This window comes from Phocoena sinus, chromosome 3, assembly GCF_008692025.1.
Source record: "Phocoena sinus isolate mPhoSin1 chromosome 3, mPhoSin1.pri, whole genome shotgun sequence".
In the NCBI taxonomy this organism is placed as follows: Eukaryota; Metazoa; Chordata; class Mammalia; order Artiodactyla; family Phocoenidae; genus Phocoena; species Phocoena sinus.
Genome location: NC_045765.1, coordinates 160,239,988 through 160,260,814, shown reverse-complemented (window position 1 = coordinate 160,260,814; position 20,827 = coordinate 160,239,988). Strand labels below are relative to the sequence as shown.

At 41.7% G+C, this 20,827-nt stretch overlaps 1 protein-coding gene across 1 annotated transcript in view; it reads right to left on the bottom strand.

Annotated features, from left to right (window-relative positions):
* The window catches only part of MARCHF11 (membrane associated ring-CH-type finger 11), a 118,892-nt gene extending 99,956 nt beyond the window's left edge, over positions 1-18,936 (bottom strand). Inside the window, exons 1-2 of the mRNA XM_032627620.1 lie at positions 18,179-18,936; positions 16,869-17,024 (exon numbers count right to left, since the gene is read on the bottom strand). Of these exons, the coding sequence (XP_032483511.1) occupies positions 16,869-17,024; positions 18,179-18,703 (681 nt within the window). The 5' untranslated portion in view covers positions 18,704-18,936. The remainder of the gene's footprint in view (positions 1-16,868; positions 17,025-18,178) is intronic.
* Positions 18,937-20,827: the final 1,891 nt, after the last annotated feature.

The window sequence follows — 20,827 nt, the reverse complement described above, 5'->3', positions numbered from 1 at the left end:
ATACTCTACATCCTCCTACACCAGATCGCTCTCAACCACACTTAAGAAACATTTTCAGTCCTGGAAATGATGTACTGGGATTTGCTTAAAGTAAACGCTTGTCTGATCTACATCACTTTACACTGTTGCTTGCCATGCAATCGAGTTAGTTTTAATCCATAAATATCTCTAAGTATACAAAACAATATAATTTTTGTACTGAGTTCTGAATGGATTTACTAGATCCTTAAAAGATAATAATCGTATAATTTAATCATTGTAAAGTCACTTTGCTGGCACTGTTTGGTTTTGATCAGACATGTAGAAGAAATTCCATTATCAGACTCTGATCCCACATGAGAAATGAACTCGCTTCTAAAGTGCTGGCCAAATTCTGACTCACAATTGATAAGGAGTTCTGTGTTACTTTTTATATCATAGAACTGTCATCCATATATAATTAGCACCTTATCTGAAGTATAGTTTGCCTTCAAACTATAAACTAAAACTGCCTTCAACGATGGCCAATATTCTCCTAGTTCTTTATGGAAATACTAGTCTTATGTCAATGTGGAGCTGCTGGGAAATGGTTAAATGAATATGCTTTAATACAGAACGTGTAATGCAGACACATTATTGATGTAAGAATTTCTCTCCTTACTCTCAATGAAACTTCATGCTATTTCATTGAAAACTGTCCCAATTTGCTATCAACCCTTTGCTGCAGCAGCACCATAAAATGAATACGCGCTGCATTTTGCTAAAGACGTAACTGCTGAAAACATGTTATTGTTCTCGTGAAATAATTTTAATTTATTAAATTTTAATAAATTAATTAATAAATTAATTTTAAATTAATTTTAATTAATAAAATTAATTAATTTTAATTTTAATTGTGTTCATTTCATTTAGCACCTATGGTCTGCTACTCAGACAAAAAGGCATTTACTAAGTAACATAAGCCATTTTTCTCACCCTATGAAAGTCTGAGGAAGAACATTTTTCTAGCTGTCCAAACTAAAACATACACGACCAAGATATTCAGCTACAAATTAACCACGCTAATTCATGCAATCATTATAATGTTTAGCTTTTTAAATCTTCTCTGAAATCGATACTGGCCTCAAAATACTTTCCAATTTTTAATAAGGCAAGAGCATCTTTATGTAAAAGGCAGTGTACTTCTTTTATATATTTATCTGTTCACTTAAAGTCCCCCCCCACTTTATCCCTATTTAAAATATATTTAATGAATGTTATGCTCCCATAGTCATCTATCGGAAGCCTCATATACCTACAGGTCCCCACCCGGCCTGTGATGCTGGAAACCACAGTGTTGAAATGGTTTTCCCCGACAGAGCATAACATCCTTTCCACCTTTTACCATGCTTTCCTGTCCTTCTTTTTTTTTTTTTTTTTTTTTTTTTTTTGCGGTACGCGGGCCTCTCACTGCTGCGGCCTTGCGGAGCACAGGCTCCGGACGCGCAGGCTCAGCGCCCATGGCTCACGGGCCCAGCCGCTCCGCGGCATGTGGGATCCTCCCGGACCGGGGCAGGAACCCGCGTCCCCTGCATCGGCAGGCGGACTCCCAACCACTGCGCCACCAGGGAAGCCCTCCTGTCCTTCTTAATAAATGAGTTACTCAGCCAAGAAGGCAGGGACAGTGTTACTAACCAAGTTCTTTGAGCTAGTTATGTATTGTTCATTCTCAATAACTAATAGGTCATCTTTTCCAAGCATTGAACTAAGAGTAACTGTGGCCTCATTGCTCTGGAAAGGATAGTCACATACTTCCAGACAAATAATCTGTTTGTCTAATACCCACTATTAATGTTCTTGAAATGCTTTATACGTCCAAAATAAAAATATAGTTCGCATTTAGAAAAAGAAAATCCTATCTTTCCTTTTTCCTTCCTCTATTTCTTTTTTTTTTTTTATTCCAGTTATTTCCAGGGTACAAAGCCTTTCCTGGAGACTCAAAACCAGACAGAAACACTCACTCTTCATGGTCCGTCCCCCGAGTGATGAACCTCAGGAGATGGCTGGGACCTCAACAGTTACCGCTTAATTAAGGTTCCTCTGGTTGTTAGCTAAGAACTTAACCCTCTTGGAAAAAATTTTCTCCCTCAAGCAAGATGACCTACCATTAGTAAAAACAATCAGCAGTAATTAAAAACCTCATTTTCACACATAGTTCCTAAGTTTTACATCATGAAAATTGCTTCTCATCTAATACTCTTTAAAAATGTTGCCCTGAGCAAAATGAAAGGCCCTCTTTGAAAAAGACTAAAGCTGAACAAAAGAAGCTGAAATAGAATCAGTTTCTCTTTCAAGTAATAAAACTGCCCCAATATTTGGTCAACAGTTTTTCTTAAATACATGAATCCAAATAAGGGATATTCTTTTCATCTTATTTCAAAAATATCTAAAATACTTGATCATCAGTGTGTTACAAATACTTTGGCAGAGACGCTAGATGTCGTAATTATCTTCTGTTTAAACTTGTTGTACCCAAATATTCAACGGGCAATCAAAATGTGAATGTACTCCCTAAAATAACTTTAAATGGATTTAACATTCTGCTTGAGTTCACATGATTTATGTTCTTAAACTATTTAATAAGTAGTTATTCCAAAATCTCTGAACAGACTAAAGTTTAAACCCCCAAACTTGCAAAGTGGAATAAAGAAAACAGACAATGTTTGATATAATCAAAATCTAATCAAATTGGGGGGTGGGGGGAAGTGCCTTTTCTGAAACAAATTAGGTAAACAATAACAGATGTCAAAGCCTTTTAAGTAAATGGAACCTAGGCCAAATTTATTTTCAAACGAGGTGGAAAAATACATATATAAATATCTCTAACCTAATGGAATTCTGGGCGCCACGGGTCAAATTTCGAGAACATGACTGTAGTTATCAGGAGACACTAGAGGGCAGAGCTGCCCAGAGAAGCTCTTCTGACATCTAATTAGCAAAAGGGATACCAATAATCAGATGCTTGCTCTTTATATAAACCCTCAAGATACTGACTTATCTTGAAAGGTTTTAGACTTTTAACAGATGATCTAAACTAGTCCAGTACAATCAAACAAACAAAGGAAACCCACACTAGGGCTCCATGGAGAATACTTGTCTTAAGAATGATCTATCTTCCTTCCTGTACATGTTCATGACTATAACATCTCACTCCCCATGAAACAACCATCACTTTTCTCCTGAATAAAAGATCGTACTAACCCACTTATGCTCATGCCTTCAAAAGCTAGGGGTTTTAAGTTTCAGATGACATTTCCCATCAAATCTGGGGAACGGATTATTCCAAGTACCGTAAGCTCAAACAAAATTTGTCTCCATATTATTAAAAGTTTTCTGAAGAGGAGGAAGAAGTGTTCAACCTTCAGAACTCCTTTGTGTTCATTCTCTGTCAATGACAGAGATTCAACAAAGATGGGCTGCCCAGCATTCCACTGCACTGATTAATGGAAGCCATTTATGTCAAGTGGATTTTGGAAGCCCAAATATCAATTTCTGTAGCTCTAAGAGCAACATAAAAAGTCATTTCCCCTCTTTCAGACACTGCATGACTTTCATAGTGGCCAAGTCATGTACAAGCCACATCAACAGCTCCTAATTATAGTAACTTGAAAATTAAAGCCTCACACATTTATTCTCCAAAGAGCCAAGTTTCCTAGATGGCATTCCATGAGGTGATGGAGCTTCTCTTCAAAACAATCCATCTCAGAAAATGTGTGTTTTTCAACAGAAATAAAATGTATTTGTCCTAGAAGAGTGTTTTATTATCACTGTATTTATAAAATATACTCATAAAAATCAGTATTTAAAATAGTTATAATTCAAATAGGCTGAATTTCTCATATGTTTCTCATACGTGATGATGGCTTTTAAGATCCTAAGCCCTTGATAATTCTGTAGCTTGAACAGTGAATGTGACAACATAAACATATATTTTAAATAACTCAGGAAGAGCAAATTGAGCATTTGTGATTCTTAGAATCTAGAATACATTTTTCACTATTTCTCACTACTCTTTTTCTCTTAATACCTGTCTGATCGTACCCTTTTTTCCTGGCTTTTAAAACCAATGTCTTGAATATTCACCATAATATCCAAGATATACATACAACGGATCAAGGAAATTGGGCCCCTACTGAGGCATTTAATATATTGATGCAAATTATAAAACTATAGGCTGTAAAATATTGACCTCTCCAGTCCACTCGTGGAAAACTAAAACTCAGAATGAAATGTACTTCAGCAGGAAAACTAACCATGGTAAACATTCACTAGTTATATCTTATTTCTAGAAAGCCATAGATGAAGAATTTCTGTCAATCAATATCAAAGATGGCCTTCCCCAACCACTTCATCTAAAATTGTAACCACCCCTCTCAACATTTCATATCCCCCTTCTTTGCCCAGTGTTTTTCCCTTAGCACTTACCATTAATTAATTTACTAATTCTTTTACTTGGAATTTTTACTTGTATATTATCAATCTCCCTCTCTGGAATGTATGCCCTCTGAGGGCAGGGATTTTATTTCTTTTGTTTATTCTTTTTTTCATCTCCAGTCCCTAGAACAGTGCCTGGCACCTAGTAAAGTAATTAATAAATATTTGCTGGATTATTAAATGGATGAATAAATAAATGAATAAACAACAAATCCAAAACCTGGCAGAACTGTACGTGTTCCAACAGAATAACAGATCCTTCTAAATTGATAATTGCACAAAAAAAGCAATCTCAACAACATTCGTTGACTTTCGTAAGCCTCTATTTCAGGAGTAACTATATACAGGTCCAAATAACCCAACTATATGCTGTCTGCAAGAGACACACTTTAGATTCAAAAACCAAATAGGTTGAAAGTAAAAGAATGAAAAAGATACATCACAAAACAGTAACCAAAAGAGAGCTGGAGTGGCTATACCAATATCTTAAAGATAAAAATTGTTACTAGAGACCAAGGCCATTTTCTCATGATAAAAAAGTCTATCTGTCAAGAAGATTTAACACTTACAAATGTATTTGCCCTTAATAACAGAGCCCCAAGATATATAAAGCAAAAACTGACAGAATTGAAGAGAGAAAAAGACAATTCAACAATGACATTTAGAGACTCCAATACCCCACTTTCAGCTAGACAAAAGATCAACAAGGAAATAAAAGACATGAACAACACTAAAAGCTAACTACACCAAGCAGACCTTTATAGAACACACCACTCAACAACAGCAGAGTACGCACTCTTCTTAAGAGCACATGGAACAATTCTACAAGATAGACCATATGTTAGACCCAAATCCCTTACCCAAAACACTTTGGGCCATATGTGTTTCAGAATTCCAAATTGTCCAGATTTTTAAAATATGATATGGTACATTTTTATTGTATTATGTAATATCCCACACGCTCAGCGGGATCTAGGTCAACATCCTGTAACCAATCACAATATTTCTATGGCAAAATATATGAAAGTTGACACTATCTGAGATAAAGACTATAAACAGCTTCAACTCAGTTCAGGTGTTTTGTCACAAAATAAATTACAAAAATTTTTTTTAACTCTTGCTTCTACTTTCAAAGCATTTTTCAAATGGATCCACTCGTCTTCATCTCTGCTGCCGTCATCCTAATATGAGCGCCCCTGTTATGTCCTTCCCCGCCATCGGGGAGCATTCTAACAGCACCCCTGCTCTCAGCCCAGGCTCCTTCCAGCCCAGTCTTTACAAGGTAACCAAAGGCATCTGTCACTTTTATTATATTGCTCCTCTGCCTGAGACTCTACAGTGATGTCCCGTTGCTCCTAGAGTGAAACACGCCTCCCTCACGATGGCCTCCCTGATAAGGTGCATCCCGGCTTCCCCAAGGTGTCCTACTCCTACTCACTCGTGGACTTCTTCTTACTCCCTTCAATGCAACAAGCTCTTTCCTACTTAAGAGTCTTTAGTCTAGCCGCTCCCCCTTCCAGAATGCTCTTCAAAGAGTTTTTTCAGAGGGAAATCATCATCAGTCTTTAGATCTAAGCTCGGATGTCATCTCTTCAAAGACTTTCCCTACCCCTTCTAACTAAATACACTTAGCCTTCCCCATACCTTTAAAACAAACAAACAAACAAAACACGGGGGACTTCCCTGGCGGTCCAGTGGTTAAGACTGCAGTGCTTCCACTGCAGGGGGTGCAGGTCGGATCACTGGTCAGGGAACTAAGATCCCACATGCCGCACAGCGTGTACAAAAAATAAAAATTTTTTTTTAAATTTTTAAGAAACTGAATTTTAAAGTTGCTTTAGATGTACATAAAAGTTGTGAAGATAGTACAAAGAGTTCCCATATATGCTGCGCACAGTCTCCTCTACTGTCAACCTCTTACATTGCTAAGGTACATTTATTTACAGCTTAGTAAACCAACCCTGGTACGTTACTATAATATTAACTAAGCTCCACACTTTACTAAGATTTCACTAGTTCTTCCCTAATGTCCTTTTTCTGTTCCAGGACTCCATCCAGGACACCACGTGACATTTAGTCATCATGTCTCCTTAGCTTTCTCTGCTCTGTGACAGTTTGTCAAACTTTCCTTGTTTTTTCTTCACAGTGTTGAAGAGTACCGGTCAGGTATTTTGCAGACTGTCCCCCGACTTGGTTTGACCTGCTGTTTTTCTCATGGTTAAACTAGGGCTATGGAGTTTTAGGGGGAAGACCACAGAGATAAAGTAGTCTCATTACATCATACCGAAGGCATACAGTATCAACATGACATCACCGATAATGTTAAACTTGGCCACCGGGCTTAGGTAGCATTTGCCAGGCTTCTCCACTGTAAAGTTACTCCCTCTCCCCACTTTCCACTCTGTAACCAATCTACTCTTTGGAAACAAGTCACCGAGTACAGCCCACACTCAAGGGCCAGGGGGAGTTGAGGTCCACCTCCTGGAGGGGACGGTATATAAATAAATAATTTGGAATTCTTCTGTAAGGGAGATTGTCTATTTCCCCCATTTATTGATTCAATCAGTCATTTATTTATAACAATATGCACTCATAGATGTTCATATTAGAGTTTAGGTTATAACCCAAAACTACATTATTTGTTTCATTGCTCAAATCACTCCTGGTTTAGCCACTGGGGGCTCTTTCAAGTTGGCTCTTATGTTCCTTTGCTATGCCTCATCCTTTTGTCTTTTTGAGCACTCCACTTTCTGGAGCAAGATACTCCAGTCTCATCTTGTGTAAGAATAGCACCTTGTATGAGACTGGTTCCTTTTATTGGAGAATGGTTTTGGAAACCAAGATCTGGTGCTAGGTAAACTTATTGTTACTGGGGTGTTACTATTAGGCCTTCTCAATAGACAGAACTAGGAAATGTATGTGTGTATACTAACCCATGCACAAGCACAGATTCTAAAAAATTGCCATATGTAACCGTTTGTATCTCTATTAAGCAAAACATGAGTTTATACTGATGTTCCCACCTCTAATCCAGTATCACATGATTCGTTGTAGGATTCCATTTTTTTTAATCACTCAGATTCTTTTCCACTGGAATTATTAACATAATCTAAAATTACCTAGCTTGTTTACTTACTGTTTGTCCCTTATCATCAAGAATTTAAATTTAGAAGCAGAGGTCTTGCCTGTTTTAACAAATTCTGGAGCTCTAGAACCTAGAACAGTGCCTGCAACATGGTAGTGATTTATTGATCGATAAAGAAGTACTGATTATTTAATTTATAGTAGGAGAAAAAAGATGAAATATTTTGAGGCTACCCCTTGATATGAGTAAGATCATCTTCTAAACGAAAAATAAACACATATTCATCCAACGCTATGCCCTGTTATATTAATAATCTCCATGCATTCACCATCACTTGGCATTGGAATTTCCCCCACAAGCAATTCAAGGAATGCTTGACAATTTTCCCCTAGAGTTTACTGTAGTAGAGCTTAATCATGTCCAAAATGAAAGTAACGTATTTCTTCCTCAGATTTCCTCCTATGTAACATATACTATCTTCAGTCTTAGTAGGGTGTAGGTCAGAGAGAAGAGGCAGACAGGAGGTAGGGAGATTCCTCAGCCATCCTTACACGTTTCACTAAACTACCCAAGGAGGTTTCAGTGTCTCTCCCCCCGTAGTCTAAGGACCATGTGTCACTCAAAGCTACAGTTAGTTGTAATTTTGTTGGCTTAGCATTTTCCTACTTCTTTCTACTACTTCTCAAATTGCCGAAAAGTCTTGTCTAGATCTGAAAATGCCTTTCATAGAAGCTACTGTGGTATGAAAGGTAAAGAAAGACAGTTCGGGAGGGGATTGAAAGGGATTTTTCATTCAAGATTTTCTTTAACCTTCCCGGTTTGCACTTGGGCATGCTTGTTGGTCCTAGAGAACACAATGTGGGCAAGGGCTGTTACCCCTGTTCACTGTGTCTTTCTCTCCAAAGAACTGGAGGTTCCCCCGGAAACCTCCCATCTACTTGCTCCCACTAAAAAGATACAGGTATGTCAAGAAAAGAACGAAAGAGGTGGAAGGAGGGTAAGAGAAATACTGGATGCTCAATGTATGCCTGGCAAATCCTGTGCTCTTTACCACTCTACTCTCAAGATTGCAACTAATTTTACCAAAATTTGGTAAAATTTTTTTAATTTTCTTTATTTTTTTCCTTTAAATTAATAGAGGGGGCACTTACATACATACTGATATCAAAATCTGCAAATGTAACACAGAAAAGAAGTTAATACTGGGGAGGGGGGAGAAAAGAGCAAAAGTATTTCCCGTGGCTTCTGGAATACTCTTTCACAGTAAGTAAAATCCCCTAATATTTGTGAGAGATGTTATCCTTCTTAAAATCTTTTTTTTAAAAAAAACAAGCTGAACAAACCAAGGCAAGCCTGTATACATTTCTTAAAATAGTTCCTGTTTATTTGAACTATTTTGTACCTCGGGAGCCATGACACGTAAGTGTCAGCGCACAACTGCAGGTCCATATATAACAAAGGAGTGCCCAGAGGGTTCCCGAAATAAGAGCTTGATGCTCAGTTCATATGAGGAAGGCCCCCTACGCCCAAATTAAGCCTTGGCCACTTGTACATAATTAGCATACCAAAACGAGAAATGAAACCAAAAGGCACATTAGGGCGATGGAACTCTGTTACCATGTTAAGGATACAGTGCCCAGGTGTCATCAGTCAAAATGAACTATGTCAAATAGATGAAAACTGAAGAAAAAAACAGGTTTCCAGACAGTAGCTTTCAGAGCATATACACCTAAAGGAAGGACTGAATAAGAAATATCTCCCCAGTAAGTTCTCTTATCGACTTTACCTACACAGAAACGCTTCCAGGTTTTTGTCACATCTTCCCACGGGACTGCTCCCAGCCCACCTCTACTCATGTGGGACTTCATTTGGCTGAGTCATAAGAACAGCTGTTGAATTATGAGTTATGGGCACAGGCAAGAAGCTGTCAAATATCCAAGGATACAGAAAGCACAAGCCACAAGTGCAGTTTTTCTTGGCCAAGTCCTCAGTGTCTGCCATCCATTTACTTGTGACTGTAGGTGATTATCTCGTCCCCTCCCTGCCACGCTGAAGGGTCGGAAGCACTCTAGCTGTGCCCTCAGAGTCATCCCGTTCTGCTCTTAGAAAGTCCGAAAATAGAAGGGAGCTGAGTTTCCTTTGTTCCAATCCTTTCAGCAAACATCAGTCACATCACAGCAAAGCCACGCGCCAAGACAAAGCAGGAAATGAGTAAGGGATAAAGAGTCTGTTCTCTTGCTGCCTTTCCCTGTGTTGGAGTATTGTACTCACCAGTGGAAACTCATTTTCGAAGTTATGTTGCAGCTGTACAAACTGCTCATTGAAAAAAAAAAAACCCATCACCTTGTTTTCAGCCCAGTGGCAGATTTCACATCAAAAATATTATACCCAGTAGACATTCCTAGCAGCTCATCTATATCTTCAATCAGACAGTAAAATTTCCAACAAATTATTCAAATCCTCTGAACAAATGCTCGATGAAATCCTTCAACCAGTGACAACCTCAAGAAACCAAGTGTGTCACACATGGGTAATTTCACATTCACGGAGGCTTTTCTCATGACATTTTATTTTCTGAAAAGAGCAGATATGTCTCACTGGAAGCATTTTTTTTTTTTTTATTTTAGGTTTTTAAAAATAGATCCTGCTCTTAAGACTTCTTCCTGTGGTCTGAAGAACTGAACATATTTTCCCAGGCAGATTCAGAATAGAATTATCAGATCAATTTAAGAACACGTTGAAAATTGACAGTAGATGGCTAATGGGTGAGCGGTAAACGCAACTTGTTTCCTTAAGTCATATTCTCACTGCAGAAATATGAACATGACCCCCATGATTCTCTCTACCTTTCTAAAACACTGACTCATGTATTCATTCACTCATTCATACCACAAATACTCACTGAATACCCACAAAGTGACCAAGAAAATGACTGTCAAGCTACATTGAGCTGTGTCACATAATCTTTTCCAAAATCTGTCCCACTCAGATCTTCCTTTCTTCTACAGGCAGCTGAGTGGAGAGGCCAAGAGAGCAAAGAAGAGAAAGGCGTCGAAAGGAAAATACATTTAAAAAGAGCTATAAAGAATGTAGAAAAGCAAACACATGTGGAGAAGAAAGTTCTGGAGAGCTATCACCATTGGGACCACATCAGCCCCAATCCTCTCTGCATAAAGGATAAAAGCAAACATCAGTCCACGGTGCCCTAAATGGTCCCCATCTTTTTTTTTTTTACTACCATCTCAGAACCATCTGGCTTTGAAACAAATTGTAAAATCACTGTACATATGGTCTATACAGTAAATAAGATGGCTATAGTAGCAGACAAAGTATAATTTACATATTTTATTCACTACAGGATCATTAATCTGTTCTAGTGAGTAAAATGCAGATTTGAGTGTCTTGAGAATTAGTAAGCAAATGAAACAAAAATCACCTCAAAGGCCAGAGAGTTGCCTCGTGATGTGCTCTTTGTTAATCCTGACGTTTTTAATTACCTATCAAATATGTCAGTACATGTATTTAAATATTACGTTTTAACATTGTTCCTTAGTTATTCAGGCATGGTAATAAAAAGCTTCCCCTCTGCTTGTCATTTGCTATCAAACCTACAGAGAATGTTAATAAGAGCAACAGTTAGAGAAAAAGTAAAAGCGGTGGCTTTACCACTTCACCCAGGCTGTAGGTATGCAGACATTCTTAATCCATAAAATACAAACGCCTTGAAATATTTCAACTGACAGCATGCAACACTGTCATGCGCTGACGTTTTCTTAATACACTTTCAAAATCGCAGTCAATTTTCAATGAGGATCTGTCAGCTTCTTCTAGTGCGTGAGAACAACTTAATCAGTTCTGAAGAAGGAAATACCCCTTTCATGACAGAGCCCTATTTAGGAAAATAATGATCAGAGGGCCCTCAAGAATTTCATTAAAGTTCTATAAACGCTTTATAAATAGGTTCAGAAGCTGCACCTTAGAACAGTAGCCAAGGTGAACCTACCTGGTGCCAACTTCCTCTCTAATTCAAAACTATCATGATGAACCCCATCATGATAAGAATATGGATAAAAATGAAAACTACCCTCCTTCCTAGGAGTCTCTCCAGTCATTCTCACTGCTGTAAGAAGAGTTTAAAGGAAAAGCAGTAAGGGGAAGACTAATACAAAAGTTAAAGGCTGGTAAAGATGGCCAGGGCTCTACTATCCGCAAAGACAGGTGGGCCCATCTGCAAGTCTCAATCCCTACTCCGCAAGTCCTTTGCCAGTCCTTTCCTCTGGTGCTCTGAGTAACAAAGGAGGAAAAAACGCTGATGGACACCACGATTCGCTGTGACTGATGCTGGACTACCTGCCTGTGCCCTTTGCGATTGCCCCTTGCCCGGGATCTCTGGGGGTTCTTCAACCTCCTGCTTTACTCACATACACCCCAACCACCAGGGGCCTTTCCAAAGCATAAACACACACCAGTACCCAGTGATGCCGAAGAGCGCTGACTTGTGCCTGGCCACATGCAAAAGCATCTCATAACTCCGCTTATGAGCTGACTCCAATGAAGACCCATGGGGAGGGATGACTGGAGAGTAAATATGCTCCCACGTGCTGAGATCATTATAGCTCACTGCATCTGATTTTTTTTTTTTTTTTTTTTTTTCCGTACGCGGGCCTCTCGCTGTTGTGGCCTCTCCTGTTGCGGAGCACAGGCTCCGGACGCGCAGGCTCAGCGGCCATGGCTCACGGGCCCAGCCACTCCGCGGCATGTGGGATCTTCCCGGACCGGGGCACGAACCCGTGTCCCCTGCATCGGCAGGCGGACTCTCAACAACTGTGCCACCAGGGAAGCCCTACATCTGATTTTTTAAATGCTGATTCCTTCTTTATTTACAATAACAAATTTGGTCAGAAACCAAGGTGGGCTCACCTAGAAAAAGCAGGGAGTAAATATCCAGAGATAAAGAATGATATGGAAAGAAGAGTCATTAACTTCATTTTGGTGACAAGAGATTGAAGGAGATAACAGGGACCTGTGAGCACTGTTGCTGTGAGCAAATGAAGGTCCCCATCTGCTAGCTGATTGAACAAGTAAAAATCATCAGAGCCAACATTAAAATGGCACCTACTGTTGTTAGCACCATTCTAAGCACTCTATAGGTATGTATGTATTTCATCCTCAAAATATGTATAAAACAGGTGCCATTATTATCTTTTAAAGATGAGTTAACTGAGGCACAAACAGTTAAGTGACTCGTCCACGGTAACACAGCTATTGCCTTCCGTTAACGCTCTATTTTCCTATGTTTAGGCATTATAGTCCATCTCTTACAAAAAGTTTAAAGTTTCCCATACAACACTTCATCTAGTAAATGTTATCTCTTCAAACATCTCTATTTCTCGAAAAAGTACTGAAAGCATTCATAAACCTAAATATACTCGCTTAATTAGTTTAAAGTATCACCATCTCAAAATAAATTTGATCTTATAGGTTCTTAGATTGCACTTATTTTATACCATACTGTGAGATTCAAAACAGAATTAGCTTTTACTCTTAAAATATCATTAATGCATCATCTTGAATATGGTAATCAATAAAAGAGATTCTGCAAGGAGGTAGGAACGTACATGCATGTTAATTATTTCTAATGTCTTAATTAACTCCTACTGCTAATGATACAGTAATTAAAGTTTAAATATATTGTAGAGGATACATCAGTTTTCTATTGGGTCGTGTTTAAGCATTAAACATGATTAAACAGATTAATCATCACTAAAATCTCACGAAATGGGGAGATTTAGACCCAAATTCTCATTGAGATTAGAATTCTGTGTCTAAAACTAAGGTTTTAGACACGGTGCAACATGTTTTCCTCACACACACACCTGCTTCCTCGTTAGCTCTTCCTCTCCTTCTCTGTCCCCATGTCCCTCTGAGCACCCAGAGGTACACCATGGCAATAATCACTTCTGAAAGTGGTTTAGTATATGCCTCAAGCACCACTGATGAAGTCAAACTCCCATACATTTTTTAACCTTCTTGATTTCTGAGCCCCGGGAGAGAAGTTATAGTGATGCCTGTTGACTGACCTGGACCTGATGAGGATCAAATGTAAAGACCAGAGTAGGTAGAGAGTGCCATTTTAGAAGCTATCTCCAATTGTGGATTAAAGATGTCCACTCCCTTTAAAGAAGGGCAGACTCCAGCGGTGGAGTCTATTTTTCCTTCTCTTTAATCTGGTTGATCCTGTGACTTGCTTCAATCAAGGGAGTGCAGCAGACATAAAGCCATGTCACTTCCAAGGCTGGGCCTTAAGAGATCTGCAACTTCCTCTTTTATGCTCCTGGAACCCAATCATCACGGTTGTGAGCCATCCACATCACATGGAAAGAGAAGTGAGTAACCAGCTGACAGCCCCAACTGAGCTTCCAACCAACAGCCAGCACAAACAGCAAGTCAAACGAGTGAGCCACCTTGCGTGTTCCCATCCAGTCAAAACTCTAGTGATCACAGCCCCAGAATGGTGCCGCATGTGGACAGCAACCTCCCAATTGACCTCAGTCAACCCGCAGACTCTTAAGAGATAATACATGATGGTTGTTGTTTAAACCACTAAGTATATGAGGTAGTTTGACTATACAGCAATAGATAGTCGAAGCCTTTCTAGACCCTCATAGAGACTCAGGCTGAAACCAGTTCCTGCTTGACTTAGCATAACACAGGATAAGTCGTGGTGGACCCAGACACGTCAGGATGGCTACAAGGAAGTTGAAAAGAACACTTTCCAGTGGGGGCACAGTGGCTAAGACCATGAAGCTCGGAGCCAGACTGTTTGAATCCTGGCTTTGCCTTTTACTAGATATGCACCTAGTAGAGGTTATTTATTCTGTGCCTCAGTTTGCCTCCATATAAAATAGAGATAATAATATTCTCTACCTCACAGGTTTATTTTGAAGACTGAATATCAGTATCACTATGTGTAAAGCACTTAGAACAGTGCCTGGCACAAAGTAAGTGTTCGGTAAATGTTTATTATTCTCTTGAACATCCAAGGAACCACCCACTCACAGCTCTGGGAGGGCTCTATACTTAGAACAAAGGGATATGGAAAGTGAAGGGAAGGGTCATAACATGGTTCCTGTTTGATCCTGAGGAAATGGATCTCTGCCATGCCATAAAAGCACGGATATGATAAATGCTAAATCTGATTAGCCTCACACCAGCAAGGGAGAAAGCCAAAAATCAGAGTAAATGCTCAGTTTCTGGGTCATCAGTAATAGAAATGTCAGACAATCAGTCACATTTTATCTGAGAATAAACTACTCCTAGGTATAATAATCCACACTTTGGATTTTATAACTGATTTCTGTTCATTAAGTGTCCTGAGCTTTATAAACGTAAAATGCAGTCCTGGTAAGTTATGTTCTCAGGCATGATCTGAAGTACATCATCATACTCATATCAGTTTTGTTTCTAAATATTATGTTGCAGTTCACTGCAACAAACAGATCAGGCTACCGATTACGGCAGTTTTTGCATATGTCATAATAAAATTAATCTTAAATGTATTAGTAATACCAGGTTAGTTTTTGGCTTTTGGTTGCTTTTTGCTTTCTTTTGATTTTTTGGTCATATCATATACACACTTCGGGAACTGTTTTTGTTAAAATGATTATTGATTTTTTTAAATGAAGCAAAATACAGTAATAACTCATTTTGCTATGGGATTAGAATTAGTAAATAGTATTTTTTGCCCCAACCCTTTGTCTCTTCTCTATTTTAAAATTATATCAAGGATCTATTTATATTTACTTCAGAAGTAACCAGCCCAAGTGAATTAATATATTGTGGCCATAAGTTAAAGTTTTTGAAATATTTAGCAATCTACTTCAGCTCTTGAACATCTGACCATAGCACTTCTCATGGGACTTTTCACTGGAGCCTCAAAGCTCTCCATTTCTCATCTCCACATACTCTATTCATAAAATTATTGCAGATTCAATTATACTACTCATATTCTGGTATTTGGACACGGTTCCCTCTGTTTTTCAAGAGAACGATGGATCAATAAATTGATACCAAGTAGTTCAATCAATTAGCAGTTCTGAGAAAATATGTCAGGTTTGTGCCTATCTTCACCGTGATAACATCATTCATCCACATTAGTTATTCATCTTCTTTCCAAATTATTTATAAGCCTGAGATCAGCTTGAGAAAATTCATACTTTCATTTCATACCTGCTAGTCATGCCTTAAATGGTGACTATCAGAGATGCAAATTAATTGCAACTATACGAAGGATGCACAAATTAAAAACTATGAAATTTAAATTATTAATTCAGCATCCAGATTCCTTCTGCAATCACTAACAATTTCACCTGTTTTATTGCTCAATGCAAACTAAATGGTAATTTAAATAGAAATAGAGAACACTAGATCTTATCACTGTTTCCCTCCTAACTTTAAGTCCCTCTTCCTTTTCCTTCCATTACCTCCTTCGTCTCTGTGTTTTGAACCTACTCTTTTATGTCTGCTGAACTTCAGTCCCAGGTCATTGTCAGATCTCATCAATTACACACTATTCTGCTTTAATCTAAGATGTCATATTCTTAGTATTATTTTACATCCCACCAGTCTATTCCAAGAACCTGAATCCGTTCCACTATACCAAAATAAACCAAAAGCCTATTTTTCCATGGGCTTTTGTCGGGTTATGGGCATTATGTTATTATGTGATTATGCACTAAAAGTTTTAAGAATATATACAATTTCGGTAGTATTATTGAGAGTAACTGTTGGGAATACTTCTGCATCCACTATGTAGCTGAACAGAGCAATGAATGAAAGTAGGCAAAATGTAACTGTGAAAAAAACTCATATGAAAAAGAAAGCTTGGTTAAGTAAAAAGACTGTTCAGATTAGAACTAATAGGTTCAACCAAAGTTTCCAGACTAGTAAAGTTTTGCTTTACGTGCATCTATTTTCTGTAAATGGAGCCCGTTTAGAGTTTCAGTGCTTAAATTAACAAAATAATTTGTGTAACGGTTCTAATGAATAAAACTGAGTTAATTGAGTGTAAGACATTTGTACCAACTTGCCCTTTTAGAAACAAGGATGGGTATAATTTCATCAATAAACAACAAATAAAGGAGACCATGTGAATAAAAATGGCTTTTGAGTTTCTCAGATAAAAATGTCACAGATTTCTCAAAGCACATCTCTACAAATTCTAAATCTTGGTTTTAGTGTGATTTGCATAAAATGTCTTAAGTAGCATATGCAAATATCCTCATGTCTAGCAACATTATTTCAGGGGGAAAAATATGTCACAAACGTCTACCTGGCAAGGTTGCTTCATTTTAATGGCTATGACATGGTATCTGTAACAGCAGAGTTCACAGGTCCAGGAACCCCTCTCACTGATCCACTTCAGCAAGCAAAGCTGATGTGTATACCGAACGGACCCGTCACATCGGCAGGGGTTTAACAGCTCCCCCTGGAAAGAAAACAACTCAGTATGAATATTTATATTGTGTCTCTATTTTAAAAATCCAACAGTTGCTTTCTTTTCTTTCAAAGCCATTTACCCAGAAGGATACAAGCATCAAACTCTATCCTAGAAAATGAAATTAAATGTTCATACCTCTGGTGGGAATGCAACTAAAGTCTTAGAACTATTTCAAAGATATTACTTAGAGTTATGACATAAATGTTCTACCAACATACGAAATATCTGCAGGATACAGCTCCCAATACCCTAGGGGAAAAGCTGTACTATTAAATCTCTTTAATAACTTTTAAGTGGACGGTCAGATGCAATTCCTCTGCAGTTATTCTTAATCATTGCTAAAGAAGAAATGCATGCCATCCCAGAAAGTAGCTTGCAATAGCATTATGCTTTTATTTCTTCTAACTGTAGCATCATAAATATTGACTTAGGGGACTATATTCCTGAAATCCTGCATATTCTTATGCAATTTCCTTACTTTGAAAAATATTAAACCTAATGTTTTCTCAGACCACACATTTTGTAAGAGAGATGTATTATCCCTGTTGTCTTTGTGATTACTCGCACGTAAGTTTGCATGCACCTCTAATGGAGTTTATAATTTTAGAATTGTGTTTCTTTCTTTCACAAGGTCAAAGTAGTTTTAGTTCTCTTATGAAAACTCTAACATGCTTTTCACCTCAGTGATATTGAGTCACCGAAATGGGCAATAAGGAAAGACCCTGCCCTTTTTGGTTTTGACATGACTCACCCCCTGTTTGTCCTCTAAGACTATCTGCCTCACGATACACCTGTAGAAAAGGAATACAGGTTTGTCTCTATGTATAAACCAGATCCATCAAGGAATTCACACAAGAGATACTTATGGCATTAACACTAAAACACCTGAGGAATGTGTAACTGCAAAACCAGGGGGAAAAAAATCAAGTGTAGCCCAAAGCAAACACTATTCGCCACCGGGACAATTCTGTCTTCACAGGAAAGGAAAAGGGAACGCGCAGGAGCCGCCAGGCAACCGCTCAGCCCAGGAACCCAGAGGCGGGCGCTGTCCGTGGTGCTGACAGGGCGCCGTCGAGAGCGGGAGCCAGCCCAGCCCTGCCGGACCCCACAGCAAGCTACGCCCGGGGCCCGCCGGGCCTTACCTGCTCGGCGCCCTGGAAGCAGATCTTGCAGATGGGCTGGTGGTGCTGGTGCTGGTACCCGGAGCGCCGGTCGCCGCCGCCGCTGCTGCTGCTGCGGCTGCTGCATACCGAGCGCGTCTCGGGCCGGTCGCTGGAGCCCCGCCGCTCTCCCTCCCCACCCGCGCGGACCTCCGGCTCCCCGGGGCCCTCCTTCCCCGCCGCCGCCTCCGCGACCGTCGTCTCCGGAAGGCGCCTCGGACCTACCCCGGAGTCGCCAGCCGCGGCCGCCTCCTGCCCTGCCGGCGGCAGCTCCTCCGCGCCGCTGCGCCGCGGGGCCACCTCCGCTGGCGGCTCGTCTGGCCCCGCGGGGCGCTCGGGGGACGCGGGCGGCGCGGGCAGCGGTGGCAGGTAGCGCGGGGGCGCGGGGACCGAGGCTGGCTCTCCTGGCGGCGGCGGCGGCGGTGGCGGAGGCGACGGGGGCGGCTCGGCGTCCCGGCTCTCCTCCCCGCGGCGCCGACTGCCGCTGGGGCCGCCCTCAAAGCTCATGGTGGTGGGGCCACCGCCGCCGCCCTCCTGCCAGCCCGGCTAGCGCCCCCGGCTCGAGCTGCAGGCGAAGGGAGAAAGGAGTGGGGAGGAAGGAAGAAGGGAGGAAAGCCGGGCGGGAGGAGGGTGGGGACGGAGCCTGGGGCGCCAGGGGCCGAGAGGCGGGACGGGGAGGGGACGCAGAGGGCCCGGCTGCGACGGCGGCGGTTGCTCCGCGGAACCGCGGGCTCGGCTCTGATGGAGGCGGTGCCGAATTCCGCGGCGCGTGAGAGCCGGGCCGCTGGGGGGCGGGGGGGGGGGGGGGCGACGGCGGGGGCCGGGGAAACCCGGGGAGGGGGAGGGAGCGGCGCAGCAGAGGGGGTGGGCCGGGGGGAGGTATTTGGAGGGAACTGGAGCGGGGCGGTAGGTGTGGAGGAGCGGAGGGTCGTTCCTGGGAATGGGGATGTGGAGGGCCGGGTGCGAACCCCGGGGGAGGTGCGGAGACCGCGGGCCGGCATTGGGGGCGTGGGGGAAATCCCTCAGCCGCCTCCGCCGACCCCGCCCCAGGGCCGCTCACGTGTGTTCCGGGGCGGATTACCCCTCCCCAAGCCGCGCGGCGCTGCAGCTCTCGTGAGCGGGGGCGGGGGAGTGGGGTGGAGGAGAGCGGGAAGGGTCGGAGGCCACGGGTCCAGAAGCCGTTACTGGATGGGCGAGTGGGATTCCGCGGCGCGGGGCTGGAAGGGGCCGGGATGATCGAACGCGAGACTTGCGAGGGCAAAGGGGGTCGCGAGACTGACGCCGCGGGCGCGCCCGAGCCGGCTAAGCAGGGGTCGAGGGGAAGGTCGCGTGGGCCCCGAGGACTAACGGACCCTCCCAGGAGACCGCTTCCAGCCCTGTGCGCCCTCTCCCTCAAGGATACTCTCACTGATCCTCCAGAGCCCCCAAAACAGACGCCTCTGGAACCTGCATCCTCCCTCTGCCCTCCTCGCCCTCTCCCTCCTGCAGGGAGTATCTGGGTTTATTTGAAACCGTTCTGGTGACTTTGTAAATATCGTTTCCTGCGGTGGTTGCTCCTAGTGAACCCTGGTGCCACGTTCTGTGGCGGGCGTGCTCTTCCACCCTTGCGGTAGGAGAAAGGACTCAAAGGACACCTCTCGTGCAGAAGTTGCTGCAACCGCGGATTTCGGTTGTATGCACCCCCAAGCCAGCTGGTTTCTCTATAGTTAACTCCACTCCGCAAAACCTCTCTGGGACTTATCTTCCGGCAGGGCAGCAGTGCCCTCAATCTTTTCTGAAAATAAACTACCTTACCTGCAGGAAAGTAGACGGAGAACAGTGCACAGGCAGTAGTTTCTAAATTCGAACAGTGTAAACGCATAAAGCAGTAGATTTATATATAGTGCAATGTGTCTAGTCAAAGCCTTGGTGATTTTCACTAGTGTAACCCTTTGATGTCTTTGACGCAACCGACTTGCTCTTACGGCAGTCATTTTTGGCTGCATAGAGCCGGGATCAGATAGGCACAGTAACTTGTTCAAGGTCACAGAACTGTTAACGAAGAACTTTTGAGCTCCCTGACTCCAGATTTTCTGGCTCAAACACTGAATGATTTTTTTTCCCTCAATTCTCCTGCCTGCTAAAACAATATGTAATACATGGTGCGTTTGGTGGCACTGACTCCCATAAATAGTTAGATGGGGTTTTTTTTTTTTGTTTGTTTGTTTTTTTTGCGTTACACGGGCCTGTCAGTGTTGTGGCCTCACCCGTTGCGGAGCACAGGCTCCAGACGCGCAGGTCCAGCAGCCTTGGCTCACGGGCCCAGCCGCTCCGCGGCACGTGGGATCTTCCCGGACCGGGGCACGGACCTGCGTCCCCTGCATCGGCAGGCGGACTCTCAACCACTGCGCCACCAGGGAAGCCCTAGTTAGTTGTTCTTAAATGGTTAGGATAAACTACCAGCTTAAGTTAATTTTTCCAGTATACATTTTGGCAGTAAGAAGTATATTTGGTTTAAAAAAAAAAAAAAAAGGTCCAGCTCTTTTGACAGAAATTGGTCTGGTTGGAAAGCAGAGAAGGAGGTAGTAAAAAAAGTCAAGAATGCTTTGTTACAAATGGTCCCAGATGAAATAGTTCCCAGAAATGCCCTCT